Genomic DNA, 26,210 nt, shown 5'->3' on the forward strand with positions numbered 1-26,210 from the left:
CACGTCCGCTCGGCGGCTCCGGGGACGCTGGGGGGCGGGGGCTGGGGGGCGACGGCTGGGGGGCGACCGGGCCTTGCCGACCGGTACCACCGCACGCCACCCCACCGAGCGCCGGGGGACACGGTGCTCCTCGGAGGATGGGGTTTGGGGCAGGCAGCGCGGGGGAAAGCCTGGGGAGGTCACCGCATCTCCAGGCCGACTTGGAACCACACCCAGGCAGGTGGCTCGATGCAGGGTCGTTTCCAACCCCACGGCCACACACCCCCTGCCGTGTGCTCTGGAGGGGAGGGAGGCTTTTGGTTGCTCCTGGCTTTGCTGGAGGGACGGTGGGGGCCCCAGGAGAACCAGCCGTCTCTCCTTCCCACACTCCCCCAAGACACGGGCCTCACATGCTCAGCGCGGCACTTCTGTCCCCTTACCCTATGCCCCGGTCTTCAGAGTCCCGGACCCCCATGGACAGCAATGGGTTAATGGACATGAACAGGTTATAAGGAAGGTATCCCTTCCCCTACCCTCATCCCTAACGCCTCACCCCACCCCCATTCGCGGTCAGGGGACTGGAAGGGACAGAGACAGCTGATGTTCCCAGGAACCCCTGGGCCTTTCTTTCCCCCTCTGAGCTTTAAAGCTGCCCTGCTCTGGCACCCCCTGCTCTCCTGCCCTTCCCAAGGGTGCACCCCAGGGGTGGGAGTGAACCGCCCCAAGGGGATGGTGGTGGAGTCCTAGCAGAGCAGCGGGGGCTAGAGATGGGAGGACTGGGCGGTGGAAGTGACTGAAGCCAAACCCCCTGACCCCAACCACACAGCCCCGGGGTCTGCCACCCCACCCATCACCCCCAATAGCTTACTTTCAGTTGTAGGGGGATGAACAGGCATGGGGGTGGGGACTGTGCAGGCGCTGGAGGGGCTCTCGTCCTGTGCGGTGCTGAGGAAGGAGCACAACACCCCTCCCCCCATCCTCTGGCCTCTAAGGAACTCATCAGTCCATGTGGGACATTCAGGTCAGCGGCTGGGGTGTCTCCGGAGGGTGTCGGGGCTGGGATCGTGGGTGTTGTACCGGGTTCACTCACTCACTCATTCATTAAGCTGATGTCAGCGAGACACCTGCTGTGAGGGGTACTGTGTACGTGCGGCACTGGGCTGGGCATCTAGCAGGGGCGAGTCCAGTGTGGCGTCTGCCCTTGGGAGGCCTAAAGCCTGCCAGAGGGGAAGGTGGTTTTAAGAGTTCCAGGAGAGCGTTTAAGATTCTTGAGGACTGACAGGCTCAGTGTGTTTCCAGAAACCAGAAGGCTCTGGGCAGGCTCTGGGTGTTGGGGATCTGAGATCTAGTGTTTCCTTGGTGACCATGTCCCTTCCCCATCACTTGGCCATCCCGCACTGAGTGGACCTGCCTGTGAGCTGTGAGGCTGCAGACCCACTGAACACAGAGGCAGAGAGGTGCCTGCCAAGGTCAGCCTGGGGCTCAGGTCCTCTGACCCCTCCACCAGGGGCTGGCACCCTCTGCCGTGCCTGTCTGAGGTCACATAGGCTAAGGATGGACTTTCTTCACCCTTCCTCCTGCAGCCTGGGCTCTCAAATGTCACCTCCAGATCTAGTTATGTGTTCTAACCTTGTCTGCTTCCTGAGGGGGCAAGTTGGGTGAAGGTAAAGGAGGTCCGAGACCACTTGAGCAGAGGACAACTATGGTCCCAGGGAACTGAACCACTAAGTGGAGGCCACCCAGCCCCTAATTGTCATTAATACCGTCAGAGCACTTATGGCTTACCAGGTATTGGTTGGAGCATTTTAAGCGCAACTAGCTAATTTGGGATAGGAACTATCACAGTCCCCATTTTACAAATGGGGAAACTGCAGCACAGAGGGGGAGTTGAGTGACCTGAAAATAGTTAAGCCCGTGCCCTTAGCCTTCTGCACCACACCCCCAGCCCGTAGCCCGGGTGCCTGACCTGCCCCTCCCCAGCCACAGGCTTCCACGGGCTTCTGAGCCCGGTTCTCCACACCTGCCCCCGGTGCTAATAGCAACCGCTTTCTCCAATCACTTCCCTGTGCCTGCTGCGCAGCCCTGAAGCCAGGCCAGGGCTTATGAGGATCATGCTATGTCCATACTCAGCCCAGAGCCTGCACCCAGGTGGGGCCTCCCTAGCCAAACCCCAAGCCCCAGGTCTGGGCCACACCTGGGGGTGGAGGGGAGCCTCCCCATACCACCATGGGACAGCCCTGCACTTCTCCGTGCCAGGCCTGAGAGGTCAGGAGTGCAGACTTGAGCTGGCCAGCCGAGGTTCCCATCCACACCATTCACTAGCTCTGTGACCTCAGCAAGCTCCTTAACCTTGGATGTGTATCTCAGTATTCCCATCTCTAAAATGGGACTAATACCATTGTTGATGTCTTAGGCTGCTGGGCAGGGATTCAATGACTTCATTCCCGTAAAGCACTCAGATGAACACTCTGCACATGGAGTAAGCACACCTAAATGTTACTATTTGTTTCATTTTCAATGTTTTGTTATCACCCTTCTGTGTGGACAGCCAAGCGAGACCCTCTTGTCTGGGAAGGGGGGGCCGTGGGGCAGCCCCATCCTGCCTCGTGGCTGCCGCGTGGCAGACACTTGAGGTACTGAGGACTTGGGGAAAGCAATGGGGACCAGAGTGAGGCGACAACAGTAGGCTGTTTCTAGGACCTACTTTGTATTCATCATCGACTATTAAGCTACCGTTTGTCACTTGCTTAGCCTGAGCCAGGCTGAACCTTTGCTCTTCTGACCTAGTTTGTACTCATTCAACCCTGGGAGGGGAGACGGGAAGGGTCTTACCTGAGATCATACAGCCAGGACCCGAGAGGCAGGATTTGAATCCAGGTACAGGTAGCCCAGCGCCTGCGGAGGGCGCCCGTGCCCTTTGCTTTCTGACGTGCCCTATGTGAGAGAGGTACCCAGTGCATGGCCAGCGCTTAAAAACAACCCTCTGCAATAACTCACGTGGTTGGGGCTTTGCTGCCACCGCTGGTGACAGAGTGGACGGAGCAGGGGGAGTTCATGTCCACCTCCGTCTCTCCAGCTGCAGGGCCACCCCACGCCCCTGGCACTGGCGCCTCTCCTCCTGCCCCAACCGTGTCCTCCAACCGCCCCATCAGCCGCCCTGGCCTCACCCCGGGGGTCTCAGTGCACTGGGCCCTGGGATGAGGGCACAAGTTGGAGACTGAAGCCTTTCTTCTGGAAGGACAGACATCTATTATGTCTGGGAGAAGGCTCCAGCTCTGAAGGGGCCGGCCAGAGCCACCCACCGTACCAGGGCCCACTGACCGTGACCCCGTCCCAGCCCCTCAGCACCGTCTCACCTTGGCCCTCGCAGAGCCGGCGAGCAGTCTGACACTGGGCGGTGGGGGAGACTGAGGACGGAGCAGATCGGGCCTCGCACTTTAGGAGCTCACTGAGGAAAGAGACACAAGCTTTTGCCCACGGAGTAGTCTAAGTGGGGAGGGAGGGCATGGACACACATGGGCACACACACACGGAAAAACAGCTTGAGGAGATCACCACTGGTTAGCGTTTTGAGCACCATCTTTGGAATTTCAGACTGATTTAGGTTTGAACCCCCTCTCTGCTCTTATTAGCTGGTGACTTTGCAGAAGTGATTTAACTTCTCTGAGCCTCAGTTTCACCATCTGTAAAATGGGCACAGTAATTCCTACTTTGCAGGGGTTTAGTGAGGGCTAAATAAGAGGTAATGGGTGAAAAGGCCTAGGACAGGACCTGACAAATAGTAGGTGTTCAATAAGTAATGGCAGCAAACCACTGCAGGCCAGACTTTGTTCATTAGGGCTCATAGAGCTGAGGCCAATCTAGGCAGACTGCCTGGCAGAGGTGAGGCTAGAACAGGATGAGGTCTAGGATCGCTCATCAAAGTGACTGAGCCACAGGATGACAGAGGAAGTGGAAAGGAGTCGAGGTGTTTGGAAGGTCCTAGAGATAAGGGCCCATTGTCTCCCTCCCTCTTTGGTTGGGAATGGAAATGGACCCCCTTGCGCTGCATTGACTCACTGATGAGGTTACCTCTGTGGCCCTGGTGACCTATAAACAAACGTCCCGGGGGCAGGAGGGCACTGTGTCCACTCGAGGCCAAGCCTCTGCCAAGCTCGGAGCCACAGCCTGCTGTCGTGGCAATGACTCACCAGGCCCAGAGGCCTCCTGGTGGCCTCCCTCTGCACAACCCCCACGGTAAGCTCCAGCCCTAGGGGCAGGACCAGAGGTAGGTCACCAGCAGTCACTGAGATCTGTCCATCGGGTCCAGAAAGAGGATCTCAGGTCTGAGAGGGGAGAGACCAGACAGCCACCGTTTGATGTGACGGGTGCTTCATCCTCGGGACCCTTTACTGAGGACAGGGGCATTCTTGAGAGCCCACAGCTCACAGGGGCTGTGACGCATCTGGGATTGGACCCGGGGCAGGGACTGTAAGAGGCGCACTTGGCCCACTGTGCTCTCCTCAGAGTCTAGCACGAGGCCTGGACATCGGCCGGCCGGCGCCACACACCCGGGGAGCCCCGGGCTGGAGGGCTGCCCCCGGCACTCATCTACGGGGGTCCTGAGAAGCTCAGAGCCGAAGGCCGCAGCTCTGCAGGGAGGGCCGTGGTGAGGAGCTCTGCACCCAGGCGCTGCTCTATTCCCGTGTGCTTGCTTTTCTTGCTTTTTTTTTTAAGTTTATTTTTATTTATTTTGAGAGAGAGAGAGAGAGAGCAAGCAAGCAGGGCTGGGGCAGAGAGAGGGAGACAGAATCCCAAATAGGCACAGAGCCCGATGCGGGGCTTGAACTCACAAACCGTGAGATCATGACCTGAGCCGAAACTGAGTTGGACAGTTAACCGACTGAGCCACCGAGGCGCCCCTCCTGTGTGCTTTCAAGAGGAAGTTTACCCCTCTCTGGGCTGCTGGGAAAGAACAGGGTTACCTTGGGCCCTCCCTGCTCTCCTGGGATGCACAGCCCTGGGAGACACTCTGGGGGCAGATGGCAACCAGAGTGACTAATGGGCTGGGACTCGAGCACTAAAGAACAGCCAAAGGGGCTAGATGGCTCCTGGGCAGGTGTGAGAGGGGACTGAGCTGCAGACTCACCCAAGGAACAAGCAGAGAAAACCAGAGTGGGAGCTTTGCAGCAAGAGGGGCTTAGGTTAGACATCAGGAGGAGCTACCTGGGCGGGTGGACCCTAAGGAATGTTGAGGAGCTGGCGTGAGAAGGCAGGAAGCATCCTCCGTAGGCAGAAGAGAGCTCTGGTTGGAGGCATGGGGACAGAGGAGATGCCTGGATGACACCCCTCTCCTTGAAGGATCAGGATGGCCCCTTCCAAGTTGCCAAGGCAACCGGAGGCTTGTCACTGCTGTGGCCAGGGGAGGGGGGGAAGGGAGCAGGTCTACTCAGACCTTGATGTCAAAGGAGTAGGGTGTGTGGACGGGGAGAGGAAGGAGGGCCCCACCACTCCCTCGGAGAAGGAGGCACCCACAGGAGCAGCCAGGGGTCCCCTCAGGCTTTCCCCAGCCCCCACCCCACATGAAACACTGTGTTTTTCCAGTTGCTGGTGGTGACCAGGCTGCCGGTCCCAGCTGGGCGAAGAGCAGCCTGTGACTTCACCCTGGGCTGCTCCATTACCTGACGTCTCCATGGCAACCAGCCTGTGACATCATGAGGCCAAAGTCCTCAGGGGGAAAAGGCAGCTTTGGCGGAGGCTCCCGCACCCCAACTGAGGCAGAGAGCAGGAAAGCTGGCCGGGGGCTGAGAGCAGGAGTCCGCCGAGTCCACCTTGACCAGTGACCTTGTTCAAGTCACGTCTGCTCCGGGGCTTTGGCACTGCCTACCAGAGTCCTCAGTGCTCAGCCACGCTTACTCCCTGGTCCACAGACCACACAGCTTTAAAACAGCTTCAGGCAGGACCAGGCACCCCTAGAAATATCCCGGCACCTCTCCAACGTCCCCCTTCGTGGCCAGTCCCACTCTGCCCACTTACGCACCCTGGAATCTTAGGAATGGCCACTTTCAAATGTTTTTATTGGAATGCATAGCAATAAATAGATTTTGTATCACAACATGGAAAATTCTTATCACAGGTGTGTATGCACACTTGTGTGGGCACATGCGTGTTGCGCAGTTTAAACCAAAGTTTCACGAAACAATACTTAACCTGGCTCCTCAGTAGGTTCTCGTATTTTCTGTTCAATTTTATTTTATTTATCATTTTTTAACAGACTCTTTTTTTAAGTTATTTATTTTGAGGCTGAGGGGACTAGAGAGTATGTGTGAGCAGGGGAGGGGCAGAGACCTGAATGTGGTGCAGGAGTGACCCTGCGGCTCTGTGGGGCGAGAGAGTTTCGGCTGGAGGAGCTGAGCAGCCAGTGCAAAGGCCCTGAGGCAGGAGTGCGCTGGGTGCGTCTGAGCCATCAGTGTGGCTGGAGTGCCAGAGGGGGAGTGGAGGACGATGAGGTGGCAGGGGTCCACAGGTCCCAGGTCAGCATGTGTGAGTTCTGCCAGGACCATTTTGGGAGGCCTGCCCACTGCAGGACCCCCTGGCATGGGAGATCTGGCCTGCTTTGACCTCTTCCATTCTCAGCCCAACGCCCTTGACTCCTAAAGTTGCCCACCTTCCAGCCTCTGGGGGCTAGGGTCCCCTGGTCCCACAAGCAGCCCTCTTAGGGGCCACCAGCAAAACTCAAACGTGTCCTTTTCTTCAGTGTCCCACTGAGCCTTGAGAAACTCAAGGCCGTTCCACTGCTCTTCCCAGCCCAGGCGTCCCTCCCCAGCTGTGCAGACATCCAGCCAGGGGTGGGGCGGTGGGTAGGATGCTGGTCTCTCCTTTGCAGGCATCCCAAATTTCTGCAGGGGAGTCTCTGAGAGCCCCCTCACTTCATTTGTGCGGAGTAGTCAGTAGTCAGAGTCAGAGGGTGGTGGGTGGCCGGAAAAGAAGAGCCTGTTTCTTTCTTTTTTTTTTTTTTTTAACATTTATTTATTTTTGAGAGACAGAGAGAGACAGATCATGAGCGGGGGAGGGGCAGAGAGAGAGGGACACACAGAATCAGAAGCAGACTCCAGGCTCTGAGCTAGCTGTCAACACAGAGCCTGACGCGGGGCTCGAACCCACAAACCGTGAGATGATGACCTGAGCCGAAGTCTAATGCTCAACTGACTGAGCCTCCCAGGCGCCCCTGAAGAGACTATTTCAACCACCTCCAAGAGTGTTTGCTTCGGGGCACCTGGGTGGCTCAGTTGGTTAAGCAGCCGACTTCTGCTCAGGTCATGATCTCACAGTTCATGGGTTCGAGCCCCATGTCGGGCTCTGTGCTGACAGCTCATAGCCTGGAGCCTGTCTTCGGATTCTGTGTCTCCCTCTCTCTCTGACCCTCCCCCACTCATGCTCTGTTTCTCTCTGTCTCAATAATAAATAAAACATTTTTGTAAAAAGTGTTTGCTTCCCCTGCCCTTGACAGTGGCCTCCTTCCAAAGTGGGCTACCCGGTACCTCTTTGTTCTGTTTTGGATCCTGATAGGCAACACCTGGGGAACAAAAACAGTCAACTGCCCATTTTACAGATGAAGAATGGAGGCTCCAAGAGGCAGAGTCAGGGTCCCATAGGTAGTAAAGGGCGGAGCTGGGGTTTGAACCGGGCGGTCTGGCACCAGAGCCCCACCCCGGTGTCTTTGGAGCGGCTCCTCAGGACCAGACCCTGAAATGAGGCTTCGGGCACAACTGGTGTATGAAGGCGATTTCCAGAGGAAGCCAGTAAAGGAATGGAGAGAGCAAGGAGAGGAGGGGCCGTGAAAGGCTCTGTCGCCCTGCAAGTGTGGTGCCGCCCCGTCCAGCGGAGACTCTGAGCTTTTCAACCCCAAACAAGGGGTCATAAATTCAGCCCCAACTGCTGGAGGGCAGCTCCTTTGGAAGGAGCCACCGTGGCCATGGGGCAGGGACTGCGGGTGCACAGAAACAGGAGAAAGCGATCCAAAGGCACATGGGCGGAGGGGGGGGGGGGCAGTGGAGCACTCACACTGTCCTCCAGGTCCCCATCCTCCCTCCCCCCCACTTCTCTCTAATTCCTCCTAGTGGGCACTTCAGCCCAGAGCCCCACCCTGCCTCTGGGAGTGCCTGATACCTCCCGCCTCCAGCCAGCAGATCCTCCTCCAGGAAGCCCTCCATGCTTCCATGCCATCAGGTCTTGCAGGCTCTGCCTGGGCTGCCTGAGCCAGAGAAGAGTGGTGGGAGCCAGCGTCCAGGGCAGGGATGATGCAAGCTGGGACCAGTGTCCTGCAGAGGCCCCCCTCCCCGCCATGGCCCAAACACCTCTGCTCCTCCAGTCTCCCAGACTCCACGGTTACGTGCCACACCCTTCCCCTGCCCACAACCCCTTCCTCCTGGCACCCCTGCTGGCTGGCTCCCCCATCAGCTCTCCCATGCAGCCCTTAACCCCCACACAGCTCATTGGAACTCCTTTTGTGCTCTGCAAGAGCGTGAGCCTCAGCGGCAGAATAACGGGGCGCAGACCCTAACTACCGGCTCTTGGCTGCGTGCCCTGGGCTAGTGACTTCCCGTCTGTGTCTCCGTTTCCTCATCTCTAAAGTTGAATCATGGATTCTTTCCTCTTAGGTCAGAGTGAGGATCCTGTCCATGCTATCATGCCAGGAGAGGCGGTGGGGGACACCCATGGGTGCTACTGCACCCCCCTCCGCCTGTCAGCCTTGTGTTTGAAGGAGGGGCTTTGGGACTGGTTTCCACTCAAGTGGGAGCTCCCAGAGGGCAGGATGGAGTCTTAATCCCAGGTCTCTGCCCAGGTGGCATAGATATGCATTAAACAGATGCTCAGCAGGAAATGAATGAGTGAATGAATGAATGAATAAACATCTCAGCTCCATGAGGGCAGAAACCATCTCTGTCTTGTTTGCCACAGTGTTCCTAGTGCCCAGAACAGTGCTGGCACATAGTAGGTGCTCTGCGAATGCTTTGGAATGCATCAGGACGAAATGCTCACTGGAATGGTGAGGGTATTCCCGGGTACCCTCTGGAGGTGGAGCCCTGTCTTCAGTTCAGCCGAAGAATTCATCCAGCCAGCAATCCTGGCTCTTCAGTTTGTCATTCCTGCAGCAACTTCTGTGGGCCTACTATGCGGTGGGCCCTGAGAGTGAGTCACGATGGGACCAGTCCCTTCCCTCCCGCACATGCCAGTGCTGACTGCTGTGAAGGGGGAGAGGGCCTTCCACGATGCTGACAGAGCACCTTCCCGGTGCCCGGCACTGTTCTAGGCTCTGGGGACAGAGCTTTTCCGTACTATGGTCTCTGTGTTCACCGGCTCACACTCCCGGAGGGATTGGATGCTTCAAAACACAAGAATGTCAGAGAGTGAGGGCTGCTTTACGTAAAGGAAGCTTGGGGAGGCAGGGCGCTCTGAGGAGGTGACCTTGAGCCGAGACCTGAATGCCATGGTTCAGAAAGATCCCGGGGATGGTGTTCCAGGTGGAGGGGTAGCAAGGACAAGGAGCAAGTGGGCCATTTGGGGAGCAGAGGGAGGCCAGGGTGGCGTGCAGGGTGAGGGGCTGGCTCTCGTCAGGGGCGGTGGAAGGACGCCAGTGGCAGGTTTTCAGCAAAGACGCAGTCTGACCTGTAGCATCCCTGCGCGGCAGGGTGGAGAGGGGGCTGCGTGCCGCCGGGAGGCTGTGGCCTCTCGTGGTCCGGGTGAGAGACGGTGGTGCCCCCTCATGGACAGCAGTGGTAGGGCTGGAGACGGATACATCTGGAAGGGAGGTTGGAGAGAGGGTTGGGGAAGGCAGCGCTCAGAGAAAACTGGATTTTGGGTTGGTACAGCTGGGTGGACCATTGCATCATTTTCTAAAATTGGAGAAGTGGAGAAAAACGGACCCGAGTTTCCTTGACACCTGTTGGGCATCCGTAAAGGGAGTTGGAAAATCAGCGTGGGGCTCACGCAGGGTCAGGGCTGTGGGTGTCAATGTGGGGGCAGCCGCTCCCTCTCCTTTCGATGAGATGCCCTGGGAGCTGCAAGAGAGACGAGACGGGGCCAGGGTGGAGCAGAGAAGGGGGACCGTGGAGGTGGGAGGGAAGCCCGAGTGGGCGTGGCTTGAGAGGAAGGGGGGATGGGCGGTGCCCCTGTGCCCGCCCCCCCCAGAAGCCAATGAATTGCTGGGCTTGGCCAGGTAGTCAAGGGCTGCCTCAGGAAAGGCTGCCTGAAATGGGTGGAGGAGAAAATGGGAGTCGGGAAAGTAAAGGTCGAACACAACTCGCTAAGTGTGGCCTGGAAGGGGTCGGAGGAGTGGGCACGGAGCTGGGAGGAAGCGAGGGTCGGAAGGTCTGTGGGTAGCAGGGGCTGAGGCAGCGGTGAGGGGCTTGGTGAGAGGGGCAGGGCTGCAGGCAAATGCCCCAGTGGAGAGGCATTGCTGCACACACCACACTGGCGGCCAAGAGGGACAGACAGACAAACCAGACAACCAAAAGAGCAGAGAGAGTTCGGAGCTCCTGGGTGGGGGATGGGGAGGCAGGGCCGGGTCCCAGCCTCCCCCTCCCCGCCCCTCCCCCGTTGGGGTGGCTGGTCTCAGGTGGGGTAGGAACAGTTCTTCCTTTGTCACAGGAGGGGAAGCAGATGGTGTGGGCGAAGTGCAGGCAGGGTGATGATTTCAGGTAGAAAAATGGGGCACCACCTGCCAAAGGCTTCTGGATCTCAGTGAGGGGTGGGGAAGAGCCAGCCCCAGGGTGTGGGGTGAGGGGTGCCCGTGTGCCGGTTTGAGAAGGAAAGAACCCTGAGGGAGTCAGCCTGCGGGGAGCAAACCTGGTGGGGATGCGAGGCATGTAGAAGGGTCCCTAGACAGTGTCCTGTGTGAGGCCGGTGACCTTCTCCAGCCACGTGCGGGTCCAGGCTCGGAGCAGGCAGACGGAAGACTGAACACAGTTGGGACTTGAAGGCGTCCGCCAAGGAGGGCTTGCAGGCTGGGCCAGGAGGGAAGTGAGGGCACCAGGAGCTGGTGGAAAATAGTAGGGTAAATGGATTGGAGGTCTCCGTGAGGTCAAAACTTCTGGAATGTGGGTGCTGGAATTAGGGGAAATGGAGGAACAGGCAGGTGGGCAGTAATCCCCATGGAGGGGACCAGGCCCGAGGAGATCTGGCTGGTCTTCTCACCTGCCGTGGCCTTGGGTCTGTTTTCTATAAAATGATAAGGGGTGATATCACAGCACCCATCCCTCAGGGCTGGCTCGAACAAGCTTCCCAAGGAGAGTTTGCGGGTTTTCTGAGTCCCTCCTGTCATTGTATTTCCAGATCTGTTCACAAGTGCCCACAAGGACTGCCCCATGCCCCAGGGCACGGGCCCCCTGAACCCAGACTTGCCCTCCAGCCGTCCCCCCACTGTGGCTCCAGACCATGTCACTGGCAAGGTAACTGGTCACCTTTCGTCCCCACCTGTACCCTGGTTCTGGGGTGTCCCCTACAGCTTCCCACAGGAAGCCGAAACCTCTCCAGTCTTCCCTTCCTGCCGCACTTGGGTACTTCCTGTGGGATCGGAGCCCCCAGGGTTTGGTATTCAGTTGGATGAAGGTGTAAGTCAGACTGGGGCAGCCACGACCGGGACCAGGCTTGTTTAGAAAAGAGAGTCCAGGGGCGCCGGGGGGGCTCAGTCGGTTAAGCGTCCAACTTTGGCTCAGGTCATGATCTCAAGGTTTGTGGGTTCGAGCCCCGCGTCAGGCTCTGTGCTGACAGCTCTGAGCCTGGAGCCTGTTTCAGATTCTGTGTCTCCCTCTCTCTCTGCCCCTCCCTTGTTCGAACTCTGTCTCTCTCTGTCTCAAAAATAAACAAACATAAAAAAAAAGAGAGAGAGAGTCCCACCTTGGAGATTTTCCCACTCAAACTAACTCAGCCTTGCAAATAATAAGTCTCCCCCTCCCCCACTCCCAACCAGCCCACCACCCCTTAGCAGCCTGCATTGCCTTCTGGAGGGTAGAGTGTCATTCTTTTTTTTTTTTTTTAAGTGTATTTATTTAAGCAATCTCTACACCCAGTGTGGGACTCGCACTCACAACCCTGAGATCAAGAGCTCAGTGCTCAATCCACTGAGCCAGCCAAGTGCCCCCCAGGAGTAGCATTTTTAGTCTGGAGGCATTAGGAAGAGCTTGCTGGGGGCCTCAAACCTGGGTGCATAATTTCCACCCCCACCCCAGAGGTCAAGGGTTGAACCTGTTCATATCATTATTATCATACACACACATGCCAAGCGCCATGCTGGGCCCTTTGCATCATGTCACTTGCTTCACGACAACCCGCGAGGTAAATGGTATCATCACCATTTTACAGAGGAAGAAACTGATGTTCTGAGGTGTAAGGATCCCCAGTGGAAAGGGCAGAGTCAAAACTCGAACCCAGGTCCGATCTATCTCCTGCACCGGCTGCCTGCTGGCAGAGCCACCACTACCCGGCCCCCACCTCACTTCTTCCTTTGCACGGCAAGGGAAAGCAGGGCACGACCCAGGAGCAGGCAGACCCTGACCTCAGGGAATACCAGAAGGCTGACCCATGCCGCCACCCAGGGCCCCAGGACCTGTGCCTTCTGCTGGCGCTGCATGCCAGGCCCTGACTGACCCCCTTTCTCCTCTTGTTTTAGGACAAACAGATGGATTTCTGTTGGGATCCTTGGCAGGTCAGTGCGTTTGCCCTTCCCCCAGTCCAGCCAGCCGTAGCTGACACCATTGCCCCTCGTTGTGCAGTGCCCAGCCTGGGCACCCAGTCCTGCCAGCCCTGGGGCAGGGGGCCCTGATGAAAAGAGCGGGGTGGGATGGTCCTGTGGGAGTGGGCACCATCGCTCAGGGGGGGTGCCTCGTGGGGGTGGGAGTGGCGGGAGGCGGGGTTGTCATCTGTCACCTCTCCTTCCCACAGAGGTGCTTCCAGACCACCAACGGCTACCTGTCCGACTCCAGGTCCTGCTCCAGCAACTACAACGTGGCAGCTCTGGCCACCTCGTCCCTTGTGGGTAGGCCCCGAGTGCCCTCTCCTGCCTTGGAGTTAGCACGCCCCCCATCGCTGGACACTAGCCATGGGAGGGCACAGCGGGGCAGCTGCAGGAAGGATCCTATTCGTTTTCCAGACACCGCGCTTCACACCGGGTCCTGCCAGGAGGGGTGACTTAGCATGCCTGCCCCCTCCCCGCCGGGTCAGGTTGTTGGGGTCTCTCGAAGCCGTGAGGGGCACTGGCCTGTGGCAGATGCAGGTTGCCTGTCAGCCCCCACCTTGGGTTGGGTTCCCGGACGAGGATTGTGGAGTGATTCGTTGAGGGGTTGTTCCCAAGGGCAGTCTTTGGGAGTGAGGGCAGCAGGGCCCAGGGAAGGAGCTCAGCAAAGGTGGGGCTGTGGGAGAAATCAAGAACTCATTCTCAGCCTGATGCCCCTGGGAGCTCAGGAGCACAGGCGGAACCTCGGAACTCACGCTGGCGGCTGGTTGGCATTACTTGCCCCCCGCCCTGTTGGTCTGGCCTCTGGGGTGTCTCTGGGTGAGGCGGCTCCCCTCAGCCAAGGGCAAGTCTCCAGGCCGTTCTCAGCGGGCCAGCCTCTTTGCTCAGGTCTGTTCCATGTACCCAAGGCTCCCTTCTCCTTAAACCCCTCTCGGCCCCCCAGAATGCCCGCACTGCCCTCCCTCCTGTTTGCCTGGACTGTTTCCCACCTGAAACCCCCTCCCTCTGCCTCACCGGCCCTGTTGGGCTCCTCGAACCACCTCCTCCAAAGACCTTTGCTGGTCGCCTGCATATGTAGCTTGGGGAGGGGGGTTCCCCCTTCTTCCTCGCCTCCGTCCTTCCCATTTTCTCAGTTTTATGGCTCTGGTGTCCTTGGTGGACACCCCGTCTGGCTTAAATATCGCTGTTCCTTGCATTGTGGCTCTGAGATCCCAGGGACTGTGTGCTCGGCCTCGGTTCAGAGAGATGCTGAATCATTCCTGGCAGCGCTGTCAACTTCCACACCCGGCCAGTCTACTCCTGAGAATCCCTCTGGCCGACGTCCTCACTGCCCAGCCCCTGTCCTGTCTCTTGCTGGAGCCCTTTAATGGTACCTGATCGTGCCTCCTCTCCACCCTTCGCCCCATTCCCTAATTAGGATGCTCTTCCTAAACAACAGATCTAACCTCGACAGTCACTCTCCTGCTCATTACCCTGCTGTGGCTCCCCATTGCTAGAAGGAAAATGTCAGAGTCCTTAGTCTGGCTCTCCCCAGCCCCAAGTCTAGCCACTCATGGGCTCCCCAGCCTCTTCCACCCCAGTTCTAGTTTCTCCCACCTCTCACCCCTGGTCGTCCTGGAATCATGCCAGATTCTTCCATGCCTTCCTCCTCATCTCATCTCTGAAATAGCCTCCAGTCTTGCCTTCATCGGTCCAACACACCTACAAACCTACCAACCTACCTGTAAAGTTCAACCCCAGTCCACCTCTTCCAGGAAGCCTTCCTGCATGCTGCCTCCCACACATGTCTCCCCTTCAGCAGAGCCGGCACTGGCCTTGGCACAGGAGATGCTCGCTCAGCACTTATTAATTAATGCATAAAGGGAGAGGACCAGGTGGATCTCAAGTGGATCTTTGGGGCAGAAGGGTCTGAACCTGGTCAAAGGGAATGAGGGGGTGTGGCAGGTCTGGGGAGGAAGCACCAAGTGGAGGGGACATTGCCGGAAAGCAGGATGTTGGGGGGCATCTAAGTGAGGTGGGGCCTTGGGGAGGGCGTGGAGCACAGAGTGGGCACCGGCAGGGCAGGGGGACTTGCGAAGCTAGATACAGGGCTTTGTGGGTACAGAGCCGTGCGGACCCAGGGCCCTAAGTGAGTACAGAACATTGAATGATGGGAGGGTACGGCCACTGGGGGGCCTGGGGTAGGGAGGGTGGGGCCCTGGGCTGGGTTCTGCGTCAGAGCAGTCACCCAGCTGCCCTCCGTGCCCCCAGGGGTGGTGCAGAGCATCAAGGACCACATCACCAAGCCCACGGCCATGGCGCGGGGCCGCGTGGCCCACCTCATCGAGTGGAAGGGCTGGCGTGCCCAGCGCTCAGGCTGGGAGCCCTCCGCGGCGGCGGAGGAGCACTACTGCTGCCTTCCAGACGAGCTGCGGGAGGCCCGCTTTGCGGCAGGTCAGCGGCTGGGGGCGGAGGACCTTGGGGAGGGGACGGTCGGGTCTCTGGTCCTTAGTGAACAGGGGGTCACCCCATGGGCCTTGTCTAGGCAGGGCAAAAAAATGCCAGGGGGTGGGCGGGGCAATAAATGGGTGCTCTGATCACCGGGGCGTGGATGGACAGCCCAGCTCTCCGCGAGGGTGCAGGGTGCCGGGTGCCAGCGAGTCCCGGTGCCGAGGCCCCGCCCCCACCTCTGTCCTGTCCCAGCTGACTTGAGTCCCGCTGTCCCCCTCCCCCAGGGGTTGCCGAACAGTTTGCTATCACGGAGGCCACACTGAGCGCCTGGTCCTCGCTGGACAACGAGGAGCTTGACCCCGAGAACAGCTCTGAGGACATCGTCCAGCTACAGGGTACGGCCTGGCCGCGCAGGGCAGGGTGCTGGGGCGGGGCGGGTGGAGCAGAGCAGAGCCTGGGTGCCTGCCCTGCCACCAACTGCACTGTGACCACAGACAAGCCCCCCCCCCCGCCCCCAGCCTTGGTTTCTGCATCTGTGGAATGGGGCTGGGGATCCTTGCCCTGCCCACTGCCCAAGGAGAGCCCTAAGGGTAAAAGAGAGAATCCTAGTAATAACGAGGATTAAGTGTCTACTGGGTTAAGTGTCTTACGAATGTTACTTCTCTTAATCCTTACTACACCTCTAAGAAATAGGTCCTGTTATTCTCTCAGGGAAAGTGAGGCACCAGGAAACTTGCCCTAGGTTACACAGCTGGAGGCATCTGAGCCAGGATCTGAACTTTATTTTTTTTTTTCGGTTTTTTTCTTTATTTTTGAGGGACAGAGAGAGACAGCACAAGCAGGGGAGGGTCAGAGAGAGATGGAGATACAGAATCTGAAGCAGGCTCCAGGGTCTGAGCTAGCTGTCAGCCCAGAGCCCAACACAGGGCTCGAACCCACGAACCGTGAGATCATGACCTGAACCGAAGCCAGATGCTCAACCGACCGAGCCCCCCAGGCGCCGCAGGATCTGAACCTTAATACCCAGCACAACCAACCAGTTTTCTAGAACCCCAGGTCATCCCAGGTTACTGCTTCAACAGGCCTTGGTCCCTGGTGAGACCTGCCTGCATTACCCAGTATTTCATTTAATCCTTCCTTTGACCGTGAGGGGAAGGGAGGCAAGGACCCAGAGGCCCAGGAAAAACAGTAGTTGCCCCAGTTTTCAGAGTGCAGGATTCAGATTCGAGTCCAGACAGCACGGCCTGCTTTTAACGCCTCTGCTCATTCCACCACCCCTGGAACCCCCCGGAGAAACTGGAGCTCAGAGAGGCTCAGGGACTTGCCCACGGTCACACGGCTCAGCAGTGACAAAACACGGGCCCTCACCTCCCCTCACACACCAGGACAGGGTGAGGCGTGGGGTCCGGGACTCCAGTCCTCATGCTGCCTCCCCGTCCCGTCGGTTTTCCAGACCTGGAGAGCGTCTACCTTCAGGACAGTCTTCTGAGCGGCCCCTCGCAGGATGACAGTCTTCTGGCCTTCTCCTCCCCTGGCCTCTCCCCCGATGAGCCCCCCACCACAGCCGCCAGCCCCCAGCCCCCCAGCCCGGAACAGCAGCACCGGCGGCGGCTGCCCGAGGGTGGGGCCCGCCTGCAGGGCTCCCTCCCGTCCGTGGACAGCATGTCCCTCTCCGAGGAGGAGGACGAGGTGTTCTACAACTGAGGGGGGGCCTAGACGGTTCAGAGCCACCTCCCACTGTGCCCTTGCCTGGGGGGGGCAACCCAGGCCTTACCAGGACGCTGGGGTCTGGGCTGGGCATCCCTTGACCCCTCAGGGCAGGCAGAGGGCGGGTGCAGCAGGGAGGGGGGCGGCACTCCCATGGACCACCGTGTGCCTCCGTAGACCTGCCCCAGCAGTGGGAGCCATAACCCCCTTCTCCCTTCTTTGCTCGGCTCAGGTGGGCACCTTCCCCACAGGGTTTCCGCCACTGATGAGCTCCAGGGCTCTGCGCAGACACCAGGGCAAGCTGCCCAGAGGCGCCTGCTGCCGGGCCCCCAGGCAGACAGCCGCAGAAGGGCCTATGAGACCCACTCGGAGTGGGACCTGGGGACCCTGCCTTGACCCCTGGGCCCAGTCCCTCCTCTTCCCTCTGTGTCCGTGCCCCCCACCCCCACCCCTGGAGGTGGGGCAGCCTCTCTGGTAGCTAAGTGTCTATTCCTCAGCCCCCTTCACGAGAATCTGTCCCTGAAAGGTCTGGTCACCCCTCACTCTCTGAACCTGCTCCCTGGTGCCCCTACGCCCTTCCCTGCACCCTCCTCCCATACCCCTGAAGGTTCTCTGCAGACATTAAAGTGGTGGATTCACCCACTGAACTTGGCCTGGTCTCTGGGGGAAGGTGTGTCCTGGGCCCCTGGGGTAAAGGGCTTCTAGAGGGACTTAGGGGAGGGCCCCTATGCCCCAACACACATTCAGGCGGCCCACCTACTGCCACCCAGCCAGGAGGGGCCCCATGGGCGATGCCCAAGGTTCTGCGGAGCCCCCAGGAGCCACGCCCAGGGATGCCACTTTATCAGCCCCGGCTCAGCCAAGGAGGAAGCTGGGGCTGGGGTGAGGGTAGCTGGACCACCGGGCTCCTCTCATACCTGAGGACAAGCATCATGAGACCTGGTGGGGGACCTGCTATCCTGTTTATTTCCCTGCCAGGAAGGGGGCACAGGAGGAGCAGTGGGAGGCCAGGGACCAGGCCTGTGATGCCCCAGATGGCCACCAGGGGGCCCCCCAAGAGCTTGCTCGGGGCCAGCACAGGTAGGTTGACACCCTTGGAGCTGAGGGGAGGAGGTCTGCAGCTCCGGAAATCAGCTTTATTTTTCTCAGGAGCCTCTGGTTGGGAGTCATACACCCCCCCCCAGAGGGCATCTGTACCCTCCCTTGGTGACAGCACACACCCATGTCTTCACTGCGAATTTGGTGAATTTTCGATGAGTACCCACTGTCCAATGGCTTTCTGGTCTCCAGTTCTGCTCTGTCCAGGGTGAACTTGTCCTTTAAGGCACGTAGTGCTTGTGGCACCCAGGACGGAACACGGTGATTGGGGGGGGTGGGGGGCTCTTTGGCACGAGGTCAGAGCTGCCCGCTACACCGGGGAGTTGAACTGAGCTGGAGGTGTGTCGTAATGGGGAAGACGGGCAGGGCCCCTGCCCAACCTCCTTCCCCAGGGCAGCTGGGGCGCCCCATTTCCTCTTGCCAGGCTGGCTTACTTTGGGGCTGGCGGGTTTGTCAGGTTAGAAATTGCTTTCTTCAACTAGAACAGAGAAAGAAGGTTTGGGGGGAGGGAAGACGTAGAAGAGGCTGGGAGTGGGGGTTCCAGCATTATCGGCCTCCACTCAGGGTTGATTCTGGGGGGAGTGTTGAAGCCAGTGCCCCTCCCCGCTGTTACTGCACAGATGGGACCATTTAGGTTCAGAGAACCTCAGACTGGCCCCTGGTCACAAAACAGTGGCCAGCCACTCTGGGCCAAGAAGTGGGGCTAATCAGAATCCAGTGAGGCCCCTCTAAATTTGGATGGGAGGATGCCGGTGCCCCCCTTGCCTCCCCAGCCTGCTACAGCATGGCTCCTCTGCCTTGCTCCGCCCCTGGGACCTTCATACCTCCACCCAAGACACGGAGCCTACAGCTCTGCCCCCAGACGTCACAGGGAGGGACTGAAGCTTCAACAGCTCGAAGAGGTTGTGTGCCTGGAGGAGGAGTTGTTAGGACAAGTTGGAGGACATGTGCTGCTCAGCCCACCTCTAGCTTCAATCGCTCCCTGACCTGGGGGCTCTGAGCTGAGGTGGAGGGGCCCTGGCCTGGGCTGTGTCCCAGGGGTGCCCACCTGCCTATCTCTGAACCTGGGGAGGGGTGAGTGAGGAGAGTGGGACGAGTAGCGGTGGGTGGGAGACAGGACCTGGGCCTGCAGTGCCCAACATGGCCACCAGAGGTCTCCAGAGTCCACACAAGGGGCCAATGGAAAGGCCTGGTTGATTTAGACTGATCCAGCAACATCCAGCCGCACAGAGGCGTTGAGGCCAATCCCAGGCCCCCGACCCCATGTGTCAGTCTCTGTTTTACAGCGGTGGGAGAGGATCAGCACTCAGACTGATTAGGTAATTTGCACGAGATCACACGAGGAGAATATGGTAGACCTGAAACTGAGACCTACGTGTGCCTTGATGCAAAGACATATTTGTAACTACTGTCTCTCTCCACCCAGAGGCGTCTGTTCCCCAAGCTCCCCCTCTTCCCAAGAGCCCTAGGAATAAAGGATGAGACAGGACAAGGACTGCTGTGTCCATTCTGCAGATGAGGAAGCAAACCCAAGAGAAGCAGACAGAATGTGCCAAGAAGGCTCTTTCCCTCTATCCCACAGTCCCTGTCTGCCCTCATGCCTGCATGCCCCACCCCTCCCCACTACCTCCCACTACCTGGTGCAGGGAGGTCTCCGGAGACAGCTGTAGGGTCACGGGCTCCACGGGACAGCCCCCAGCCAAGATGTCCTGGAGACACTGCTGGGGATGGGGGAAGGATCATGGGAGCCTGGGCCAGCCTCCTCCGCTTCCTCCAGGCTGTCCCCCTCGAACCACCTTTCCCAGAGGCCCCTCCCCTCACTCCCCTGCTGACCACTCTCATCCTGTACTCACCTGGTGTCCTGGGGCCCAGGAAGGTGGCTCAGCCTGGAGTGCCTGCACCAGGTGGGCCCTTTCCACGGTGCCCACCAGTATCTGAGACTCTGCACAAGTGGAGGGAGAGAGCTACATTGGGAAGGGGAAACTTACATCTGCTGGGCGCCTACTATGTGCCAGGAACCACTCTGGGTGTTCTCATGTCTCTCGGGAACCCGCGGCAGCCTATGGGTCAGGAACTATGATTGCTTATATTAGAGAAGAGGAAGCTGAGGCTCAGAGGCACAGAGAGGTTGATTGCCTTGCCCAAGGTCACTCAGCTTTTGATGTCAAGAGGGAGCTAGGTGAGACTGCCAGGGGGCAGGGAGGTTACCTGCCCACCCTTATTTGCCCCTGGGGGGGGGCCTCATGGCAGGAGGTCTGGGAGACCTGCATGAAGATGTCTGTGCAGCAGCGCTGGGCTTGGTCCCTCATTCCCCACAGGAAGTTTCACATCTGGCTTAGCCCAGTGAAAAATGTGAACCCGGAAGGGGCCACCATGTTCTGAGGTCCTACTGTGTGCTCAGGGCTTGGCAACCCTCACCCCGGGCTGAGACTGGGGCTGGTACTCGGTTTTGAGGGAGCAGTCCTGGTGTGCTTCCTTCTTGTCAGGTAAAATCAAAATGCCACAACTAGGCGTGTAAATACTTTCCTTTAAACAGCAGCAACAACAATAACAATTAAAGCTATTTTTTAGGTGAGCGGCGGGGTCACACAGTCTGGGCCCCTACTGGTCAGGAGCTCCGCTTTCTATGGCTCTGAGGGTTAAAGTGGACTTTGTCCTGGAGGCCAGGTTTTTTTTTAAATGTTTATTTATTTTTGAGAGAGAGACAGAGTGCGAGCAGGGAAGGGGCAGAGAGAGAGGGAGACACAGAATCGGAAGCAGGCTCCAGGCTCCGAGCTGTCAGCACAGAGCCTGACGCGGGGCTCGAACCCACGAACCGTGAGATCATGACCTGAGCTCATGAGCCGAAGTCAGATGCTTAACTGACTGAGCTACCCCCCCCCACACACACCCCTCTTGGAGGTTAGTTCTGTCTTTGTTCCAGGAGGTGAAGCCTCTCGGGGGATTCATACATACGCAACTATTTACAATGGGATATTTGGTATATTCTGTGGAATAATGTTAAAGGTATCCCAATTTGAGTGGGGAGGAGGCCTGGCATTTACGAGAGCCTCTGAAAACTCCATATTGTATTGCTCCCTGTTTTCCAGGGAGGGAAACTGCAATCCATAGAGCTTAAGGGGTTTGCCCAGGATTCTGTGGCTCATAAATGGATTCATGAACTCTTGGGGTGGGTATGGGGGTGACCCATACAGTTGTGCAGGTGGCTCACTGAACAAGGCACCTGCTGAAAGGATGAGTGGGAATCAAACTGCAGCTGTGCTACGCTTGCCAAGGGTGTACCTCGTCTTGTTTGCACACGTGGCTGACAGCGGCCGCGTGGACGTAGCTGCCTCCCCCACCCCCACAGCCGCCGCAGGTCTTTCCCTCTCTTACTGTGCTTGTCCCAGCGGGAACTGATGCTTAGCTGGCTTCCTCCCCGATATCCAGCTTGGGTGTCTTTTCACAAAGGCACTCATTCATTTTCTTTAAAGACATGTCTGTCTCATGAGAGAGGTGACTCCGCTGGGGAATGCTGAAGGGGAGACCCTAGTAGTGTTCCCATCGTTTTGTCCCCACTCCCAAGCACACAGGCCTGGTTTCTAAAATCCCATGGGGCGCCTGATAGCTCAGTCAGCTAAGTGTCCGGCTTCGGCTCAGGTCATGATCTCACAGTTCGTGAGTTCAAGCCCCGTGTCAGGCTCCGTGCTGACAGCTCGGAGCCCGGAACCTGCTTCGGATTCTCTGTCTCCCTCTCTCCCTGCACCTCCCCTGCTCCTGCTCACTCTCTCGCTCTCTCTCTCTCAAAAATGAACATTAAAAAAATTTTTTTTAATCCCTAAAGGTATCCATGTAGTGCCTTACAATGGAGTGCCTCTCGTTTAAACATGTCACCAAGGTAGGGCGTCACTATCTCCATTTTACCAGTGAGGAAACTGAGGCTCAGAGAGGTGACGTGACCCACCGAAGGTCACACCGTTGCGGAGAGAAGATTCAGAGTCAGGTGCCTGACAGGTCCAATGCCCTGCTTTCCCTTTCCCGGGACCCAAGCCTCCAAGGCCAAGGACAAAGGCAGAGGGAATGTCCCCTCCCCACCCACGCTCCCCCCTTCCTGCAGGGCACCTGTGCTTTCCACCAGGAGGCACTTGGCCATGTCTGTGGAGGTCACAACCTTGACCACTTCCTCCAGCGGTGTGTCCTTGGCCAGCGTGGTGATGGCACAGTTCATGAAGTGCTCCACAATCACGCGGTGAGAGCTGAAGGCACAGGGGCGCCCCCATCAGGTCCTGGAGTGGAGGGACATCCAGACCGCAGGACTAGGAAGGGGTGCCTGAGGGGAGCTGGTTCTTGGCCGTGGGCAGGCGCTGAGAGAGTCCTAGGATGAGCAACTTCCGGAACCCCAAGGTGGGAAGGAACTTGGGGACCAGCTCACCTATGGCCTGACTCTGGATTTCTAGCTCCCAACCCCCTTTTCTACCCTCCCCGCTCCCCCTCCCCCAACGGCTGCACTTTGGTCTGTTTTACTCAGAAGCCTTCCCTGGAAATTTTCATTTGAAGAACAGTTTGATGGCAAAATGAAAAAAAATGCTTTAAAGTTTGAAAATCACTGGAGTAGCCACCCCCATTTTACAGATGGAGAAACTGAGGTCCGGAGCAAGGGGCAGCTTGCACATGTTGGAAGCTGGGCCTTGGGCCCAGGACTCTCAGAGCCCCTTAGTTTTGCTTGTCTGGGAACAGAGGCTACTCTGGTCCTGTCTGGCCATGTGAGGACCTCAAAGCCTGATTCCAGTGCCCCGTGTCCCAGCCAGGACAGCAGAGCAGGAGGGGACCTTCCAGATCTGGGGCTGATTCTCTGTGTGACGGGAGCAAGACAAGGCATCTCTGAGCCCCAGTTTCCAGCAAATGGGCAATCTCTGCCCTCCTGTCGTGAGGGCAGACTGACGACTAATAGGAGACAGAGGCCCAGGAGGCCAAGGACTTGCCCAAGGTCACGCAGGGAGCTGGAGAGAGTGGGGACAAGATGGCTGTGTATTGGCCCCTTCCATACCACCCATGTCCAAGGTCAGCCACAGTGAGGGCTTTTGGAGGCGGGCCTCACCCCAGCCCACCGGACCCCTCCCCCCCATCCACCAGCCCCAGGCAGGCGCCTCTCACCCGATCTTTCGACCTCGGATCCACGGAAGGTACGGCAGCTTCTTGACGATGATGGTGCCGTCATAGAAGGAAGGCTGGAGGCTCTGGGCGATGGCATTCGCCGCCAGCACGGCCATCAACACCGGCAACGCGTGCACTATCTGGCCAGTCAGCTCGAAGGCCAGCAGCGCCGTGGAGATGGTGTGGGTCACAGCCCCTGAGAAGGCCGCAGCCCCTGCAGGGTGCAGAGCCGGGGCGGGTGGCTCAGGCCAGGGGCCAGCCTCGTGCCGAGGGCGGAGCCGCCGGGGCTGTGGCCACGCGCTCAGAGGAAACTGTCCAGAGGCCACATGCGGAAGTGGCCTGGTGGCTGGGCTCGGTGGGGGTGAGCGTGGTGAGGGAGAGTGTGCGGCGTCAGGGACTAGACGGGGGCCATGCCTGGGGGGGCTCAGGGGATGGGGCTCAGTGGGGGCATCGGGATGGGGGGAGCTCAGCGACCTCCCCATGCCCTGCAGGACCACGGGCCGATCCTCCAGGTCAGCCCAGCTCCCTGTCTCCCTGCCCAGTGGGGACTCACCTGCCAGGGCGTACCCGCCAGGCATAATGGGGTTGGTGACCCCTCCGGCCACGATGCCCTCAGGGAAGGCAAGAGCGAGGGCCTCCCCAAGGAGGCGCCCGATAGCAGCTCCTGGCCACAGACAGCATGAGGAGGGGGAGCCAGGCTGACCCGGCTCCCACCACCCCTCCATTCCTGGGGACCAACCTCAGTCCCTTCTGAGGAGCCATGGCCCTGCCCCACTAACCCTGAACCTCTCAGACCCTCGGAACCCCAGACTCACCGAAGATGAATATAGGCATGAAGTAGCCGGCAGGCATGGGGATGGTGGTGGCCAGAATCAGCATCCAGAACTGCGGGCGGTGGGAACCCAGGGGGACAGAGATCAGAGCGGAGCCGGCGAGAAGAGGGAATAGGCAAGGAAGAGGGGAGTTTCCCCGGGGCGGGAGGAGGAGGTGTGGGCACATGCCCACCACTGGTGTCCGGTGTCAGGAAGGTGCTGACCAAGGGCAGGAAACTAAACAAAATGTTTAGTCTACTATATGTCTGGCTTTCCTTTCTTCCTTCTCAACCTTCCCTTTGAGGTAAGCACAGCAACTACCCATTTTAAAGATGGGGAAACTGAGGCTCAGAGAACTGAAGCAACTCGGCCAGGGCCACACAGCTGGCAAGAGGCAGATCAGGCGGTCTGGATGGAAGACCGCCCTCCAGGCGCTGTGCCACATGCAGCCGTGTCTTCCTCCCAGGCTGGTCTCTACTCTGTGCACTTCCTGGGGATCCCCGGGCACCCACCTTCATAACCAGGAAGAAGGCGAGGGTCCCAAAGATGGTGAACCGGGGGTGGTACCACTCAAACCACAGGTTCTGGGGGTCGAGCTCCTCGGGCCAGGGTGGGGATGAGTTCCGGGTCATCAGCGCCCACGAGTTGTGGTCGAACAGCGAGTCTAGATGCTCCTTCATGGACAGCTGGTGCAGCGGGCAGGTTGGTGAGGGGCGGGGGGGCCATTCCGGCCTCAAATCCTCCTCTGCCCCCCCGCCCCCGGAAGGGCTCTGCCGTCCCAGAGCTGTGGTGTTCTCATGTGGAACTCAGGGATGACCCATAGGTGTGGTGGGGATTACACAAGATGACAGGCATGAAGTGGGTGAGGGGGGTTCCCCCACTCTCGCCGCCCCAGCCCTGCGCCCCTTACCCGGGAAGCGATGAAGCGTCCCACACCAGGGGGGTAGGTGATGGAGGCAAGAACCAAGGCCGCCAGGGCAGAATACAGAGGTTTGCTGTGGGGCGTGGGGGGGGGCGGGTGAGGTCCAGTGCTGGCCCTCTGCTTCCCCCACCCCTGCCCCATGGAAGGGGCAGAGGACAAGGGCAGGGCCCACCACCCTGGGGGCTGGACCCACTCCAGGGGAGGAAACCTGTGGGGACAGCCCCACCCAGCCCCAGACAGACCCCAGCAGGCCACTGGGGGGGGGGGGGCATGCGTGCCAGGCCTGGGGCAGAGGAGGGCTGACTCTGAGATGCCAACGCCAGGGGGCAGGCAAGGTTTGGGAGGAGAGGGGCTCAGCTAGGACTTCTGGCTCCATCCGAAAGTGGGGCTTCCGTGGGGGGAGGGGGTGCAAACTTAGTGACGGAGCAAGGGGTTGGTAGCCCAGCAAGCTGGGGGGTGTGGAGGGGTGACTGTGGGACCTGGAGAGGGGGTGTTAGGAGGAAACGAGGCTCTGTAGGTGGGTGACCGTACGGAGGGCAGGGCTCTCTGTAAAACAGATCAGGAGGCTGAGAGCAGGGGGGCTGTCCCCCCTGAGAGACCCCCATCCCTGCCCAGAGCCTACCTGGTGGCCAGCAGCTTGGAGGTGACCCGGTTGGTCTTGACAAAACCAAGGAATGTGCGCTGACAGAAGAGGTAGGCACAGCTCAGGAGGCCACAGATGGCCCTGGGGAGGGGAGGGGAGTTCTAGAGCCCCTACCCTGGAAACAAGGGTGGCAGTTCAGGCCTGGGGGGGCACCGGTGGGGAGCACTCACTCACTCACCCCAGGGCCACAAAAAAGAAGATCTCTGGCAGGTCGAAGGGGACATCCACCCTGAAACTGGTCTTGTAGATGGAGGTGATGGTCTCTGGGGAAGGAGGGGAATGATCAGGGGCCACACTCCTGCCCCAGCCAAGCCCAAGTCCCAGCCTCAGCAAACAGGCGTGGAGGTGGTGCTAGGTCCTGCCCCACCCCACCGGCCCCCCCTGCCCCGCCCCGAAACACCCTTTCCTGGCATTCAAGGCCCCAACAACCAACCAGCCTTTGCCTTCTTATTCGCTTTACAACATCTTGTATTCTCAGGGTCCCCATCCTTCATGTCCAAGACAGGTGAGGAAGGAAAGGGGAGAGGGAGAAAAGGCAGAAAGAGGGAAGGAGGGGGAGGGACGAGGAGGGAGGCAGGGCTGGGGTCAGGCTGTCCGATGAGGACTCACCCTGCTCGCTGTTGAAGACGGCCAGGAGGCGGAACATGAAGGCCCCGCAGGTGGCCGCGAAGAAGCCCCTCCAGTAATCCCAGACCGAGAAGTGGGAAGACATGACCTCGATGCTGAACAGGACGCCTGAAGGTGGTGCTGAGCTTAGAGCCCCCCCCCCCCCCC

The 26,210-nt window shown here is 59.0% G+C and overlaps 2 protein-coding genes across 4 annotated transcripts in view; one reads left to right on the forward strand and one right to left on the reverse strand.

The window, feature by feature from the left end:
* The first annotated feature begins 860 nt into the window (after positions 1-860).
* FAM131C (family with sequence similarity 131 member C) lies at positions 861-17,475 on the forward strand. The gene is made up of 7 exons (XM_029948867.1): positions 861-1,000; positions 11,293-11,408; positions 12,629-12,664; positions 12,901-12,994; positions 14,942-15,124; positions 15,406-15,516; positions 16,575-17,475. The coding sequence occupies exons 1-7, from the start codon at positions 874-876 to the stop codon at positions 16,823-16,825; spliced, it is 918 nt and encodes a 305-aa protein (XP_029804727.1). The 5' UTR covers positions 861-873; the 3' UTR covers positions 16,826-17,475.
* A 296-nt stretch (positions 17,476-17,771) lies between these two features.
* The window catches only part of CLCNKA (chloride voltage-gated channel Ka), a 12,616-nt gene continuing 4,177 nt past the window's right edge, over positions 17,772-26,210 (reverse strand). For 2 of the 3 annotated variants that reach the window (XM_029948866.1, XM_029948864.1), the window contains 13 exons: positions 26,046-26,171; positions 25,615-25,699; positions 25,416-25,517; positions 24,782-24,866; positions 24,384-24,557; positions 23,875-23,944; positions 23,613-23,723; positions 23,060-23,273; positions 22,028-22,161; positions 19,780-19,868; positions 19,564-19,647; positions 18,751-18,837; positions 17,772-18,404 (listed from right to left, as the gene is read on the reverse strand). In XM_029948866.1, the coding sequence (XP_029804726.1) occupies positions 18,357-18,404; positions 18,751-18,837; positions 19,564-19,647; positions 19,780-19,868; positions 22,028-22,161; positions 23,060-23,273; positions 23,613-23,723; positions 23,875-23,944; positions 24,384-24,557; positions 24,782-24,866; positions 25,416-25,517; positions 25,615-25,699; positions 26,046-26,171 (1,409 nt within the window). In that variant the 3' untranslated portion in view covers positions 17,772-18,356. The remainder of the gene's footprint in view (positions 18,405-18,750; positions 18,838-19,563; positions 19,648-19,779; positions 19,869-22,027; positions 22,162-23,059; positions 23,274-23,612; positions 23,724-23,874; positions 23,945-24,383; positions 24,558-24,781; positions 24,867-25,415; positions 25,518-25,614; positions 25,700-26,045; positions 26,172-26,210) is intronic. The other variant, XM_029948865.1, reaches the window with a different exon arrangement.

This window comes from Suricata suricatta, chromosome 8, assembly GCF_006229205.1.
Source record: "Suricata suricatta isolate VVHF042 chromosome 8, meerkat_22Aug2017_6uvM2_HiC, whole genome shotgun sequence".
In the NCBI taxonomy this organism is placed as follows: Eukaryota; Metazoa; Chordata; class Mammalia; order Carnivora; family Herpestidae; genus Suricata; species Suricata suricatta.